This window comes from Tasmannia lanceolata, unplaced genomic scaffold (assembly GCF_043159265.1).
Source record: "Tasmannia lanceolata isolate RefF3 unplaced genomic scaffold, GAP_Taslan_0.1 ptg000007l, whole genome shotgun sequence".
Lineage (NCBI taxonomy): Eukaryota > Viridiplantae > Streptophyta > Magnoliopsida > Canellales > Winteraceae > Tasmannia > Tasmannia lanceolata.
In genome coordinates this window covers 22,257,185-22,273,921 of record NW_027518684.1, presented here as the reverse complement: position 1 = coordinate 22,273,921, position 16,737 = coordinate 22,257,185, and the positions used below count along the sequence as shown (strand labels likewise).

The 16,737-nt window shown below is 39.8% G+C and overlaps 1 protein-coding gene across 1 annotated transcript; it reads right to left on the bottom strand.

Moving 5' to 3' along the window:
* Nucleotides 1-12,141: 12,141 nt before the first annotated feature.
* LOC143882284 (cytochrome P450 71A1-like) lies at nucleotides 12,142-14,450 on the bottom strand. The gene is made up of 2 exons (XM_077385798.1): nucleotides 13,483-14,450; nucleotides 12,142-12,863 (listed from the first exon to the last, which is right to left on the bottom strand). Exons 1-2 carry the CDS (start codon nucleotides 14,392-14,394, stop codon nucleotides 12,255-12,257), a joined length of 1,521 nt encoding a protein of 506 aa, XP_077241913.1. The 5' UTR covers nucleotides 14,395-14,450; the 3' UTR covers nucleotides 12,142-12,254.
* Nucleotides 14,451-16,737: the final 2,287 nt, after the last annotated feature.

The window sequence follows — 16,737 nt, the reverse complement described above, 5'->3', positions numbered from 1 at the left end:
ATGCCAAATAAGTGCTAAAATTAATGAAATTTTGTATTAAAATAATATGATAATGATATATTCTTTCATGAATTTTTAATGATTTTATGATTCTATTTGGTATATCGTTTGATATTTTCTTTTGAAACAACCAGATTTTGTGAGGTTTTTTATTAATATCAAATCATGATTAAAATTTTCAAAATTTTTACAGTAGTCTTATATTACAAATATAATGTTACTGTAAAATTTTCAATTGATTTAAAATTTGTTTCATAGGGGATGCTGTGTAAATTCATAATCTGATCTGAATCTTTAAAAATCTGAAATTGATAGTAACTCGTATCTAAAATTCATGAAATTTTTACAGTAGACTATATTCACTCATATCTTATTACTGTAGAAATTTCAATTTATTTTGAGTTTTTTACAATGAGCTCATTTGTAAAATCATTCATGTGATCTGAAATTGATAAAATCTATTAAAAATTGAAATTAACCAAAATCATTATGAAAACTTCCAGGGAACTTTAAATTTCTATCACGTATTCATTCCTTAAGCCCCTGAAACAGAAATCTTAGGAGTCTTAGATTTCCTTTGTAAAATGGCCATGCTAGGATAATTTAGATACCAAAATCGTAACCATAATCGTATATTAATTGCAATTGATCTAGCATAATTGGAGTGGGTAAATTATAGTATGTAATTGGCTCTGAGGTCCACTGTCCACGGAAATCCTGAGAAATATGTCAGGCAAAAACATACTATAACTTACGTGCTAAATTATACGAGGGTCGAAAGCACGATTCTTTTCCATGGTTGCGGTTCGAGGCCGAAGCTTACGAACCATAGAGCCTTTGGTATTCCTTAGAGATTTAGGAACCGAGAATCCTTGAAATCTGAAAATCATTAATTTCAACAAATTGAATCAATTTACCTCATGTCTTTTGGAACCGTTGGATTGTGGTTTCCATCGTAAGAACCATTAGAGCCCCATTTAGGAACACTTACGTCATGTCGTGTCCTAGGTTTTAGGGAGTCCTAGGTTAGGAGTCCAGCCTCATCACGGGCGTTTGCTATGGATAGCAACCGTGCCATAGATCTAGTTACACTAGTCACCCAATTTTTTCCTAGGACAAGCCTAGTTACCTAGGATGTAGGTTAACCTGCATTAGTCTAAGGGACAACTTATACTTAGATAGGATCATATAGCATCTTAGATGAAGTCCTAGGATAATAAAATCTTCAACTTGAATTAAATAACTTCTCTTAAAACTGTTGAAACAGTCAATCAAGTCTAGATCGGTGTCTTAGATGAGTTAGGCATAAGTAGCTTAGTTTAGGTGCACCGAACTACGTCGACTCTGATCCCAGTGAGGCTTGGGTACGTAGGCAGCTTGGATGCTTGATGGCATACCAATCACGAGTCGGCCCCACACACAAATGGTGGGATTTTGTATATTAGTTTTCTTATAAATTCTTAATTAAAATATGTAGGATTTTCCTCAAATTAGCATTTTAGGAGAACTTTCACTTAGATTGAATTCAAATAAATTAAGAAATCAAGATACACATTGAAATTAGATCTTAGGATGCATGTCACGTACTTAGCATATTAATATAGAGTTAAATGAGCCATTTAAAAGAAATTCAAAAGAGTTAACTTTTGGAATTGAAGACCGATTATCGGGCAGGAATGGTGCATGTGGTGGTAACTCCCCATACCTTCCATTCTCGTAACAAGGTAACGAGTCTAGATTTCTTGTCAATTATGGGTCCTAGATCCCTCATCTAGGTGGCGACTCTGTCACTCTCTTTTGCGTGGAATTCAGATTGCCTTAGTGATCCCAAGTTCACGGAAAAGATGAATTGAATCACACCTTGCTAGGCTCGGCGGCTTACCCCTGCCCTTATGGGTACTGGGTTGCACGTTTGTTTGCAGCCTATGGCTTGGTTGCTGCCTGCTTGGTTGGGTAATTAAAATCAATAATAAAAAGCACACGCCATTCGCGTGGGTACGAGAGACCAAGAGAGAGCGTGGCGGCTCGTGCCCCACCCCTCTTGCGGGATCGGGTCCCATAGCTGCGTTTGTGCAATTATCAAAGAATGGTTGTGCTGATATCATTTCCTAATTAAAATATGGTTTTTTATGGTTTCGAAAAAAAAAGCATTAATACAACCGAGTTAATAAATTTTACTATAATCTTCCTATTAAACAATATCATAAAGGTTGTAATTTTTTAGACACCAATTTTCATTTTTTAATTATAAAAATAAGACATTATTGGTTGCAATTTTTTATTTGTATTAAAAGCCATCTTTTAATATTGTTTATTCAGAAGAAATCTCCTAAAGTTTAGATGATTAGCAAAATCTCCTACAACATATCAGCAAGAAATCTCCTGAATTTTGGATAATCACCCTTTCCCCACATCTGATGGAAAAGTTTTATATTAATTGGTCCGTCGATCTGGTGGTTGATTATGAGCCATTGATCAATACATGGCAATGGGACCAGATCAATGGAAATGATCGAACATGAATCCAACTCAATGGCTGTGTGGTCTGAATGTTACACCGTGTCAATCCAGTGGGACCCAATGTCGATGGTGACATGAATGTGCAATCCCGACCATTGATCTTGTAGAACATTTTGATGATAGAATGGGAAAACATGGCAGATGGACCTGATCACTTAGATAGGACCCACGAGGGGCCGCAGATTGACTACTAGGAATGAGCCTAACAGCCATTTTTCGGCAACCGTTTCGGACCGCACCGAAAACCAAAATTTTGGCAAAATCTGAAATTGGGTAATTTGGTTCGAAATTCCTGACCGAATTTTTGACATATAGGACCGAAATCCCAAAATTTTGCAACACCTTTTTTTAATAAATAATGCCATTTAATCAAAATTTCGGACCGAAATTACCAAAATTTCCTCCAGTTAAAGTGCTATATAACTGGAGAGCGTACAGTAACTTGATCGCATAAGAATATTGCAAATATGTAACGGAATAAAACCTTTATTTATATAATGGGCTGCGTCATTATAATAGTTATTATTGATTTTAGAAAAATGAGTGTTATTTCATATACAATTATTAAAACTAAAATGCTAATTTAATGAAAACATGACTTAAAATCTCTGAATATGCTAACAAATCCTTGTTCATTTGATATTTATATCTGTTGGAAAGTTGCCTTAGTTCCAGCTTTATTTCCCAGGGCACAGTGGCAGGCAAAAAGGAAAGCTACCTTTTTAGGTTCCGGAGAAAACCTAAATACCAAAAGAGAGTGGGTTTTCTCTTGTGTAAGGACGGCAAGAGAGGACTAGCGAGAGGCTTGGGGTGTAACAGCTACCCGGAGAGAGAGAAAAAGACAAAAAGGGAGAGAGAAGGAGGATAAGGGTTTTTTCTTGGGTTTCTTCTCGGGTTCCTCTTGGGTTTCCTTTCGGGTTTTCTCAGGATTTTCTTGTGTATGATCTTGGGTTTGAGAAGCAAGGAAAGGGTTGCGGGTTTGTGGGCTTTGGGTGTTAATCCATTGTAATCCTTGTATATTGTTTTGTCACTGTGGAAGATCGTGTTTCTTGCCTGTGGATTAGGCTTTGCCGAACGACATAAAATATTGGTGTTCATCTCGTGGCTTGTTTGTTTATTTTACTTTTCTATTAAATTTGTGCACGATCGGATTGTTTTTCTAAGCGGCTTTTCTCAACAAGTGGTATTAGAGCTGTTGTTGGAGTGTATGTCAAGGTCGGGTGGAGTGATCGTGGGTGTTGTGGTTAAATCGCGACTAAAACGATCTTCGGAAGTAGAAAGATTGCTCAAGAAAGTTTCTCATTCGAAGTGGAGCTCTACACCGTGAAGTGTGGAGTAATCTGAGATGGCTGTAAAATCAAGTTCTACTCAATTTATCATCGATAGATTTGACAGAAAGGGCAGTTTCACCCTATGGCAGATGAGGATAAAGGACATCCTAATGCAACAAGGATTGGCTAAGGCGTTGAAGGGTAAGGATAGGAAACTGGAGAAGATGGCGGATGCCGAGTGAGAAGACATTGAGTCAAAGGCGGTCAGCACGATTCGGCAATATCTGGTAAATAGCGTCATGTTTAACGTTATGGAAGAAGAAGATGCGCCTAAATTATGGCAGAAGTTGGAAAAGCTTTACATGTTAAAAAGCTTGCCAGCCGGTTTTATCTGAAGCAGCAATTGTACAGGCTGAAAGATGCAGGAAGGTGGGAATCTTCTGGAACGCATCACGGTGTTCAATGGACTTGTTGATCAGCTCCACAGGGTTGACGAAAAGTTGAAGGAAGAAGGCAAGGCCCATCTTCTTACTTCGCTTCTTGATTCTTATGACAACCTGGTGACAATTTTATTGCATGGTAAGGATATGATAAAGCTGGATGAAGTCATGGCATCGCTCTTACCGAATGATATGCGAAAGAAACATGTTCTTGTTAGGAGTGAAGAGCATGGGTTGGTTGTTCATGGTGGGAATCAAAGAGGAAGTCGTCTTACAGGGGATCATGAAAAGGCAGGTCAAGATCCAAGGTCGGCGGAAAGGGTGTTCAATGTTACCGTTGCAAGGAATGTGGCCACATAGAGCGAGATTGTCTAAAGCGAGCTGACTAGGCGGACAATTGTGCTACGAATATGGTGGTGGCGTTAACGAATGAACAAGGTGAAGACTTTGGAAACGTTCTCACATTCTCCATATGTAATCACACTTCTCCTCACGATAAATGGTTTTAGATTCGGGGTGCTCTGTTCAGGCATGCTCTAGGAGGGAATATTTTGATACATTCTAGGAGACAATGGCGGGTGTAGTGTCCTTGGGTGACTGGTCGACTTGTGACATTGCGGGAGTTGGGACGGTGAAGATCAAGATGTTCGATGGAGTGGTTCGTACTTTGGGTGGTATAGCGTATGTCCTAAAGATGCAAAGGAATCTAATATCACTTGGCCGATTGGATTCCAAGGGTGCCGGCATTCAGTTACAAGTGGAGCCATGAAAATCACATGCGGCTGTATGGTTCTGATGAAATGAGAGAAGTGTGGCGGATTGTATCGTCTGGTTGGGACACGATGACTAGTTTTCCTAAGATCTCGATGGCTAGATGCAAACACACGCTAATGGTATGTGCACACATGGGGTCTCTTTCGCAGTTGGTTCAGTGATAGGTTTCCAGGTTGCAGACAATGGTGAGATGATGGCAGTACCTGTGTTAGGGAGGATGGATCGATATCCCTCTCTAAGGTTGGCTAAGTGAATTAATGGGTAGTCAGCTACACATGTGCATCGGCAGTGTTGATCGAATCAAGAGGAGTCAGAACCAAGATAATTCGAGGGATGTCTGGCTGGTACTTCGGAAGGCTAATGGTGGTTTGCGGCGACAGCGGACCAGTGGCGACAACAACAGAAAATTCTGCAGGTGGCTGGGAAATAAGCCAAGGTGGAAATTGTTGGAACGTTGCCTTATTTCCATCTTTGTTTCCCACGGCACAGTCGCAGGAAAAAAAGAAAGCTACCTTTTTAGGTTCTTGGAAAACCTAAATACCAAAAGAGACTGGGTATTCTCTTCTGTAAGGTCGGCAAGAGATCAAGGACTAATGAGAGGCTTGAGGTGTGATGGCTATCCTAAGGGAGAGAGAGAAAAAGAGAGAAGGAAAGATAGAGGAAGAAGGAAGAAAGGGTTTCTTCTCGGGTTCCTCTTGGGTTTTCTTTCAGATTTTCTCGGGTTTCTCTTGTGTATGATCTTAGGTTTGAGAAGCAAGGAAAGGGTTGCGGTTTTATGAGCTTTGGGTGTTAATGCATTGTAATCCTTGTGTATTATTTTCTCATAGTGGAAGATCGTGTTTTTTGCCCGTGAAATATGCTTAGCTGAACCACGTAAAATATTCATCTTGTGGTTTATTTGTTTATTTTACTTTTCCGTTTAATTTGTGCACGATAAAATTATTTTGCCCGGCGGATTTTCTCACCAATATTTCTTCTAAGCCTCCCCACCAATACGTGGGAATGAGGTCCATGTAATTTACTAGTCTTCCAAAAACGTTAAGAAAACTCACGCTCGCATGTAGCCATGCTTAGGTAGTCTGAGTAGGAATCTCCGGAAACAAAAATAAGACGACAAAAATCATTTATTAATTTAAGGATAAGGAAAGACAAAGTCAATGGCAGCCTTGTAGAACCTCGCCTCACCCAACGCTCCAGCTGGTTTTTTGCAAGGATGCCCTTCAATCTAGCATCTTAAAAAAATTATAGCCAAAAAAACAGAACATATTAAAATGTTGGGATTTAATAGTCAATCTCATGGAAAAGCATTTCATGGCTGGGTTTTGCATGTGAGAAAAGCCACATCAGATGAATTAAATACATAAGACAAAATCTTCCCAAAAAATCAACATGTGGGGCTGTTCTCCCTCAAAATGGCTTCACACGAAATTGCCTACCAAGTCCCTAAAATGTTATAATAGAGTATCTTTCATTATCAGTTTATTTTTTGAGGAAGTCTAGCGTCAAGCGGTTGAAAGCCGCTTGAAGCTACTCGGGACTCTGTTGGGCATAATGTGCCTTGCTGGCTTTCCCTTCTAAAACTACTATTAATACATCGGCAAAAAAATCGCCTTGACGCTAAAACTCTAAAACTGACAGGCTGGCATTGATTTTGAAATAAAATAAAAGAGGAAGTCTAAACTGAAGGGAGCCCTTGCAAAAAAGAGGTGAAAGGGCTCCCCCATTGGCCGCACATCACCATCATGTTTGACTTTTCAGCCGTTATTAATGCATCGTGGTGATGTATAGCCAATGGGAGAGCCCTTTCATCTCTTTTTTGCAAGGGCTCCCTTCAGTCTAGAATTCCTCAAAATAAAATCCTTCTCTCTCTTAAATACCATCAATAGAATCCTAAATAGTCTGCATTTTCCTCACCCAGTGGAGATTCAAACCGTTGATTTGTTGCACCCTTGCCCATAAAATCATCTCCATTAGATGATCCTAACTCTTCAATCTATAGATATTTCTAAATGTAATTTATCTAGATATTAGAGGGTTAGGATCATCCTATGGAGATGATTTTTTTCACTTGTGATTCCTAAATCAAAGTGTACTAAATGGCGAATCTAATTTTTGCATTCCATTTAATTGAAAGATCTGAGACCCCTTGAGAGACATCCTTCAGAGAGAGATTATATATGTGTTAACGTATCTCATTCGAGATAACCATGACATACCTTCTATATAGTCAAGGCATCATGACATCATGCTGAATCATGAAATGTTCCATTCTGCAGCAGCCCAAGAAGGAAGATATCTTCAACATAATAAGATAAGGATTGATGATGTCACCCTTGACTAGCCAAAGAAGGAATGCCTTTCCAATTAATGCCATGTTGGGAAAGAGAATATTTTATTCATTCTTTGTATTTTATATTCTTCCTTATATTGATTGATTGTAATCATGAAATCCTACTGTCATGAGATATGACATGTTGTACTCTTCCATGTATAGAACACCCTATTCATTTTAAATATAGAGTGGCAATCCAACGAATGGATATGCAACATTTGTCTTAATCTTTTGTTTTCAATATGGTGGCCGGTCATGTATGAAGATGCAGCCCAGGCCCACATTATTTGGGCGATCCAAACCGTTCGTTTGTTGGGCCCTAATATAGATAAGATGTGCCCCAAAATATCTTCATTATTGGATGATCCTAACCCTCCAATTTATGGAGGTTTAAAATTGATGGTACAATATAGAAATCTGCATAGAAAAGTGGGTGAGGGTTCAGATGAACAGTATGGAGAGGATTTTTTTGGGATACACCCTATCCACGTAAGGCCCAAAAATTAATGGTTTGGATCACCCAAACGATGCGGGGCCGACCACCATATATTATCTCGATAGAGAGAGGGGTTTTTGTGTTGACTCAGATAAACCCCAACAAGTTAGATACGTGGTACCATAGAAGTCTCAAGTAACTATATTCAATATTGCTAAAACGAGAAAGATGCATCAAAGAAGGAAGCATGGCCAACTATTTTCACCCATTTTTTTGCCCATGTATAAATCTTAGTTAGAGAGGGGCATGCCAGCAAAGCTTATTATGGCCAATAGAATCCTGAGTACGTTCGAGCGGGTGTTTACCCGCTTGACGCTAGCATTCCTCTTATTTGTTTAATAATACATGAGGTAGATACTTATTTTTTTCCATGTGCGTTGACTGTTAGAAACATCATCTTTTTCAACAAAATCTTTTTAAATATTGAAGATCAGATAAGAATTAAGAGGTTTCGCTTTTGCGTGGCCCATTGGCAATCACTATCACTATCACGTGTCCCTCAAAAACACCAGATGAGGTAACCACACAAAATAGCAAGTTGCGTTTTGTCCTACTTTCATGGAATAATCAGATGCCTTTTGTAACACCGCTTTGTGTAGCTAAACTACAAGGTTTTGTTCGTTGTTAATCTTGCGTGGTAAACAAATCTCCAACCATGTATTATTGGGAGGGCCCACCCCATTGGCAATCACTATCACTATCACGTGTCCCTCAAAAACACCAGATGAGGTAACCACACAAAACAGCAAGTTGCGTTTTGTCCTACTTTCATGGAATAATCGGATGCCTTTTGTAACACCACTTTGTGTAGCTAAACTACAAGGTTTTGTTCGTTGTTAGTCTTGCGTGGTAAACAAATATCCAACCATGTATTATTGGGAGGGCCCACCCCATTGGCAATCACTATCACTATCACGTGTCCCTCAAAAACACCAGATGAGGTAACCACACAAAACAGCAAGTTGCGTTTTGTCCTACTTTCATGGAATAATCGGATGCCTTTTGTAACACCACTTTGTGTAGCTAAACTACAAGGTTTTGTTCGTTGTTAGTCTTGCGTGGTAAACAAATCTCCAACCATGTATTATTGGGAGGGCCCACCCCATAAAAATACAAGGTAAAATGGTCGGCCCCACCCGATGCATGGGACTGAGTAGAGTTGGTCGGACACACCCATAAAAACAGTGTAAAATGGTGGTGTTCGGCGTAAAATACCCCGGCGCAGTCGATCAGTGCAGCCATGTATGGGATGGGTGTTGTTTAGGGATTGGGGGAATTTCCAGATTATACCATTCTTCAAGATGAATCCCATCATATAGCAAAATTGAATCTGAAAATGGTGCAACAAATCTGATCTATAAAATAAAATAGTAATCAAAAGATTGTTAGAAAAACTTATCATAGTTGAGGCACGAATCTCAATTTGCGGTCTTTGAGACATGTATCGCCTCCACATACGATGAATCGCGGTGCAGATTGGGTCTCTTGGCGTATGTCTCCAGGATACAACAACTCCGCTTCAGGGGGGGTGCACTCACTCTACTCGGATGCTTAGCGAACACACTTATACAGCCTTAATCAATGAAGAAAAATGACCCAAAATCTCTCAAAGAACAGAAAGCAAAAATTGAAGAAGAAAGAAAACCAGAGAACAAAATGTTATGTTCTTCCGCATATCTTTCTCAACCCAAAACGACACCTTAAACAGACTTCCGGAAGTCGCATCCATTATCTCTTAATTAAGGGACACGATTAACTAACGTTTAGAACGTTGCCCAACGGGAAGAAAAGAAAAGCCGCACTTAATGAGCGGTTACAAAGCCAAAACGTAAAACATCGCGCTGAATAACTTTGAAGTTCTCAGGAACGGCGAAGTTATTTTACCGGGAACGACGAAGTTATTCTCCAAATACCAGCGAACTTATTTTTCCAAGAACGGCGAAGTTATTTTCCAAGAATGGCAAAGTTATTCTCCAATAACTTTGAAGTTCCCAGAGAATAAACATGTCCAGTAACTGTTGGCTTGGCCTAGGTGGGTACTGGACCCAGATTGGAAGTTGGCCACTTGGTCCTAGGCTTTGTGCTAGTAATGCCCCCTGGTCTTGACTCTTAATAAAGATAATTGTAGCACCTTTCCCACCAACAATTGCTTTTGAGATAGTTGGTAAGCACCACGATCCTACAAATAGTATCAGAGCCAAATCTCGAGTTTGAGTCCCCCTTGGAGTCATTTTGAGAAGGGAGATTGTTGGCCTAGGCAGAAACTGGACCTAGATTGGAGATTGTTCGTGTGGTCCTAGGCCTTGTTCCAGCAATGCTCCTAGTCTCGACTCTTAATAAAGATAATGGTAGCGTCTTTCCCATCAGCAATTGCTTTTTGGATAGTTGGTAAGCACCACGATCCTACAGTAACAAAATGAAAAATAAAAAAGAGGGAAAAAGGAAAAGCTTTGAGAAACATGCGCGGCCAGCCGCGCCAGGCTGGTCCAAGCGGCGAACGTGTGTGGTATAGTCAAAAGCCCACTGGGTCCACTCAGCCTTTCATGCGCGTAGGCCCCCCTTTTCCTCTTCTCATTCACAAACCTAGAGAAGTGAAAACCAGTATAAAGCCATGAGCCTTTCCTCCACTTTCCAATACGGGACTAAATGTCCCCACAAAGGACAAAGGGAAAGGAGGGAAACTCAAGTTTACTTTGAAAAGTCCATAAAAGCTTAAAGTGCAAAAGCCAAAAGATAACTGGGTAATTATTTTAATTTTGAATTATAATTAGACTATTTCCTTTTCACCAAAGAAAAAGTCAACAATCTCCAACAAATTCAAAATTGTACTTAAAGAACGAAATCAAGAAGAGACAACTCTGATCAAGGCAGGAGAATAAGTTATGCATTGGTATAGGTGTCTTTTGAACTTGAACACAGACCTAGTGCAAATATATCAAGTTTACCAAGTACTTGGTGAACTAAAGTCTTGAACCAGGGACTTTTAGTGATAAACAGAGACATTATATCACACACACAACTAATTCAAGCATAACCGTATTCTCGGTGTAGCACTTTTCGACCATGTGCTCAATCCTATTTCATGAGTGCTCTAGAGAATCAGCCCAAATTTTCATAGAAGCAACCACACTTCTACACTCACATAGGTGTATCTATCAAGAGTGCCCTGTAACTACTGACCCCACAGTAAACTCAATTATACATAACACTAAGAGTAATAATAACTCGTCCTCTACTCATAACAGGTTGCACCCACGAACACTATAAGGATAGGTTTAGTGAAGTTCAATGCGTAATGGAATAAAACCATTATTTATAAAATGGACTGCGTCCTGAACTCATGATAACAATTATTATTGATTTTAGAATAATAAGTGTTATTTCACATACAAATATATTAGAACTAAAATGCTAATTTAATGAAAACATGACTTAAACTCTATGAATATGCTAACAAATCCTAGCTCATTCTGATATCTATATTCCTTCTGAGCCGCCCTAGCAATACATTTGCAGCCCTTTTTGCATTGTGATTTGGATCTGGATCAAACCCTTGGATTTCCACATCAGTGACTGACAGTGAAAAAAATCATATTTCCGAATATGCTATGGAAATAAGTAATTGGAAATCCACAGATTTGGTAATTTCATTCACTCTCTTTGCTCCTCAACCTCTCCACTCCACTAGGAAGTACCCTCTGCCCTCTCTGTCTCCCTCAACATGAGCTGGCAAATCTATTCAATTTGTATTCAAAACTCAAATCCAAATACAAATATGACGCATCCAAACAGGCCTTAAATGCTAACTTCAGACCTAAGCAACTAATAGGAGTTCATCTAAAGCAACTTAAATAAATACGAAAAACATGGCTAAAAACTCCTAAAAATAGAAATCACGTAATAAACCAGCACCATGTCCGAAGATCAATCATACAAGATTTGATGCCTAAAAAGTAGGCCACAAGTAAGATGACAAAACTAATAGTTGAAGAATGGGGCAGTTATTCCCCGTCGAACATTCTTCATGGTTTTCCTCCCCATCAAGTTGAGATCAATAGATCTGTCCCACATATTGACTTTCAGGGGAGGTTTAATTTGCAACCCTGCAAAAGTGATTCGTTGAATATTTCATGGAATGTTTATGGGGTTAGTTGTGAGAGAGTGGAAGGTGAGGGCGAGACATGAGAGTCTGTGGGGGTCATCAACTCCAATGTCCTCACTAGGGTAAAAATAAGATTTATTTTTACCTTAAAGCCTATCCAGACTTGGGATAGCGCAGGTTTACTTTTTTTCCATCCAATCTAGGTATTTTTATCAAAGCAAAAATATTTATTCCAGACAAGGTTTTTTTTTTAACTACATATATTTTACAAAAAGAAAGGACAATATCTGCAGTAAATATAGAGATATGTGTTGCCATCTTAAGGAAAGTGACATATTGGAACAAGATGAAGATCACAATTTCTATGGACTGTAAGCCCAGCAGCTTCAGTCATGTCCAGGCCTTTGTTTTCAGCATCAGGCAACTCCCAATCAAACCAATATAAGAGATTGGCAACAACAAGTTCAATGGTTGAAATTGCAAATAAAATTCCAGGGCAACCCCTCCGTCCCACCCCAAAAGGTATCAGCTCAAAATCTTTCCCTTTGAAATCGATGGGACTGTTCATAAACCTCTCTGGGCAAAACTCTTCAGCATTATCCCACGAATCAGGGTCCCTTCCAATTGCCCATGCATTGATTATAACCCTTGTTTTTGGAGGGATATGATAACCTTGTAATTCAGTAGCTGAGATTGTCTCTCGTGGAACTAACAATGGAACAGGAGGATGTAATCTTAGAGTCTCTTTTATTATCGACTTTAAGTAATCCATTCCTCGAATATCTTCCTCTTGCACCATTGATTTTTTGCAATCCACTCTCCGTACCTCTTCTTGTGCTTTCTTCATAATTGTGGGGTCCCTAGCAACCTCCGTCATCATCCAATCCATGGTTGTTGCGATTGTTTCAATTCCACCAGCAAGCATATCCTAGGGCAATGAAAAAAAAAAGCATTAGTTATTTACTTGGCACGTACGTCCCGACCCAATTGTGTGAATATTGTCAGGTTCTGAGACCTCTACCCTCCCCGTTTGGTTTTCCAGTAGTACTAATTAATCGTTCCTGACCCACTCCACTGGGGCCTCCCCTTGGAGATACTGAAAATGCTTCTACACAGGGAGAAGAAGGTTCACATATATAGACTAGGAACTTTCTCTCCCTTCCGATATGGGATCTTACAATCCACCCCCTTAGGGTCCAATGTCGTCGCTGGCACACCGTACTGTGGGACGTATGGCTCTGATACCATTTTGTCACGCCCCTACCTCACTGTGTAAATATTGTCCGATTCTGGGTTTTTCCACCCTTCCTGGTTTTTTTTTTCGAGCCGCACTAACCGTGCACGACCAACTCTGTGGGGTCCGCCCCTTAGAGTTGCTGAAAACACGTCTACACAGGGAGAAGGAGAGTTCACATCTATTGCCCAGAAACTTTCTCTCCCTTTCCGATGTGGGATCCTACATTTCTACATCATTAATTTTAATACCCATGAATAATCTTTTTGTACACATGTGCATGAGAGAGAGAGAGAGAGAGAGAGAGAGAGACCAAGATAACTGCTTTGAGACTATCTTTGCTGAGGGGGATGTCTTGGAGGTTGGATTCCTTTTGCACATGGAGCATAACATCAACAAAATCCTTATCAATACTCTGCTCATGTCTTTCAGGATTGAGATGCTCCTCGATCACTTGATCAAGTAAAGAATCAAGGCCTCTGAAAGTTTTCTTGGTCCTTGCATCCAATCCAGTGAGGATGTCGATCCATCCAAGAGAAGGGAAATAGTCACCCATGTGAAAAAGTCCCAAGATGACCCCTAATTCCCTTATCAGTCCAGCATATCTATTCTCCCCCTGTCTTCCACACTTCTTACCAAAAGCAACTCTTGAAATCATGTTGTTTGTGAGAGAGAGGAACAACTCACTTATATTAATGGACGCCCCCCTCGCCGGCGAGCAAGAGTGCAAGATCATCTGGATTATCTTACGGACTTCGTCTTCTCTAACTTGTTGGAAGAATTGCACCCTTTTCACACTTAAGAGTTCTACTACACAAATTTTCCTGGCTACCCTCCAATATTCACCATAAGGTGAGAACGCCACATCATTGCTGCCATAGAAGAGCTGATTGGCGGCCACGGTGGGGGCCCTCCCTGAGAAAGCAGTATCATGGGTTTTCACAATCTCATGAACAAGTTTGGCCGATGAAACTACTAGAGTAGGAACTTGACCCAAATGTAAGAGCATTAAGGGGCCATGTTTCTTAGACAGACTTCGGAGTGAGCGGTGAGGCAGCGAGCCAAGCTGGTGAAGGTTCCCAATAATAGGAAGCCTGAATGGAGAAGGTGGTAAATTGGTTTTATCAGCCCAAACACTGCTGAACCTTTTGAAAAGAAAGAGGAAAAAGAAGGGAAGCAACAAGAGAAAAGAAATTGGCAAGGAGTGAGCAAGTAGTAGAGCCATTTCCTAAACTTTGAGAATGTTTTCTTGCTTGCAATGGATGTTAATAAACCAGAGTCTAGTTGAATTTATAACCATTTAGGGCATCAATCATTTTTCTCTAGAAAACGAGTAGCAAGGCCCACCACTCGAATGGGAAACAAAACACCTTACGTAGGATCTTTATATTTTGTTAAAGGGTCGTGATGTAGTCACCCCTTCTTTTGTACTTGGGACAGCCCCTTCCTGTGACTACTCGTTTACACTAGAGCCTAGTTGCACGGATAACCATTTTGGGCAGCACATCACTCTATTATTTTCAAGGACCAATTACCAATGGGGGACAAACAATAGGCAAAATTATCAACCGGACCCATGTTTTTCAAAAATTATCAACGGGGGACCAAAGAGGTCTTGTCAGTAAAAGCTGGACAACAACGGGGGTTTTCAAGTCTCTACGATTGGGGTTATCAGGTATCAAAATGGGGTTACCAATTTCAGAATGGGCTTATCAAGTCCCTGAAAATTGGCAGAGGGTACTAGAGTTTTGGAAGGGGGTTTTCAAGTATTTGGGATTGGGGTTATCTAGTATCAAAATGGGCTTATCAAGTGCTTGAAAATTGGCAGAGGGTACTAAAGTTTTGGAAGAGGGTTTTCAAGTTTCTAGGATTGGAGTTATCTAGTATAAAAAATGGGGTCACCAATTTCCGAATGGGGTGATCAAGTCCCTAAAAATTGGCCAAGCGTACTAGAGTTTTGGAAGGGGGTTTTCAAGTCTCTGGGATTGGGGTTATCTAGCATAAAAATGGGGTTACCAATTTCTGAATGGGCTTATCAAGTCCTTGAAAATTGTCCGAGGGTACTGGAGTTTTGGAAGGGGGTTTTCAAGTCTCTAGGATTGGGGTTATCAGGTATCAAAATGAGGTTACCAATTTCAGAATGGGCTTATCAAGTCCCTGAAAATTGGCCGAGGGTACTAGAGTTTTGGAAGGGGGTTTTCAAGTATTTGGGATTGGGGTTATCTAGTATCAAAATGGGGTTACCAATTTACGAATGGGCTTATCAAGTCCCTTAAAATTGCCCAAGGGTACCGGAGTTTTGGAAGGGGGTTTTCAAGTCTCTGGGGTTGGGGTTATCAGAGTTACCAAATTCTGAATGGGCTTACCAAGTCCCTTATGAACACGTTTTTACTTCCTGTTTTTTTTCACTCGGTCATTTTCACGTTTTTTTCTTTCTACCGTACGATTCATCTTCCTCATCCTCCATTGAAAGAGAGAAGGAGAAATGCAAAACCCTAAAGCAAATGAAAAATAAAACCTAGATATTGAAAGATAGATGGGAATGAACTCACGTTTCAAATTTTTGAGTTTTCCCACCTCCAATGGTGGCTAAATGATGAAGAAGATGACTGGTAATGTAGAAAAAAACAAAGTTGAAAATTAAAAAGTGAAAAAAAAAGAGGGAAAGAAGAGAGAAGAGGGAAAAGTGGAAAAGCAAAACGTGTTGCTTAAGAAAAGGGCATTTTTGTCCAGTTTTTAATGACAAGACATATTTTGTCCCCCGTTGATAATTTCTGAAAAGCATGGGTCCTGTTGATAATTTCACCTAATTTTTGTCCCCCATTGGTAATTGATCCTATTTTCAATGACTTTTCTCCATGGCCCACCACTCGAATGCCACAAAACACCGTACGCACTCGCTGATAATCCTGATATTATGTAAAGGGACGTGATATAGTCACCCCTTTTTTAAGAATTGGATCCTGATATCATGGTTTTATGAGTACTCTTTTAAACTTGAGGGGGCTCTCCAAAGAACAAAAACAGGGACGTACATCCGAACATATCATTTCCGTTTGGTCGCCAGTAAAATTTTTGTCTTCCTAGGAAGTTTTAGTAAAATTTTCATCCCATCCCATGTTTGGTTGCTTTTTAGCTCTAGAATTTTGTTAATCCCACTCTTATAATGATTGCTTGTGTGGTGAATTTTTTTAATCCCACTCTTGTAATGATTGCCTTGTCATCCATTCCCAAAATAATCCCAGGAACCAAAAATAAGCTTGAGAAGATTTTTTTTCTTCCCAACAGTTCAAGCAACCAAACAAAGTTTTTTTTTTCCCACCATAGTCCGGTCAACCAAACATGGGATTTTTATTTTACCGGGATACTTCTAGGACTTTTTTCTTCCCACCAATCTCCTTGGATTTTTTTTCTCCCACATAAATCCCAGGAACCAAAAAAACCCGGCAACCAATGGGAGAGCCCTTTCACCTCTTTTTTGCAAGGGCTCCCTTCAGTCTAGAATTCCTCAAAATAAAATCCTCCTCTCTCTTAAAAACCATCAATAGAATCCTAAATAGTCTGCGTT

Bases quoted from the DNA above. Each gene is read 5' to 3' on its own strand.
- LOC143882284 (XM_077385798.1), bottom strand. From the start codon at position 14,394: ATGGCTCTACTACTTGCTCACTCCTTGCCAATTTCTTTTCTCTTGTTG. The intron at 12,864-13,482 runs GTCTCTCTCTCT...TCATTGCCCTAG, and splicing joins GTCTCAAAGCAGTTATCTTG to GATATGCTTGCTGGTGGAAT.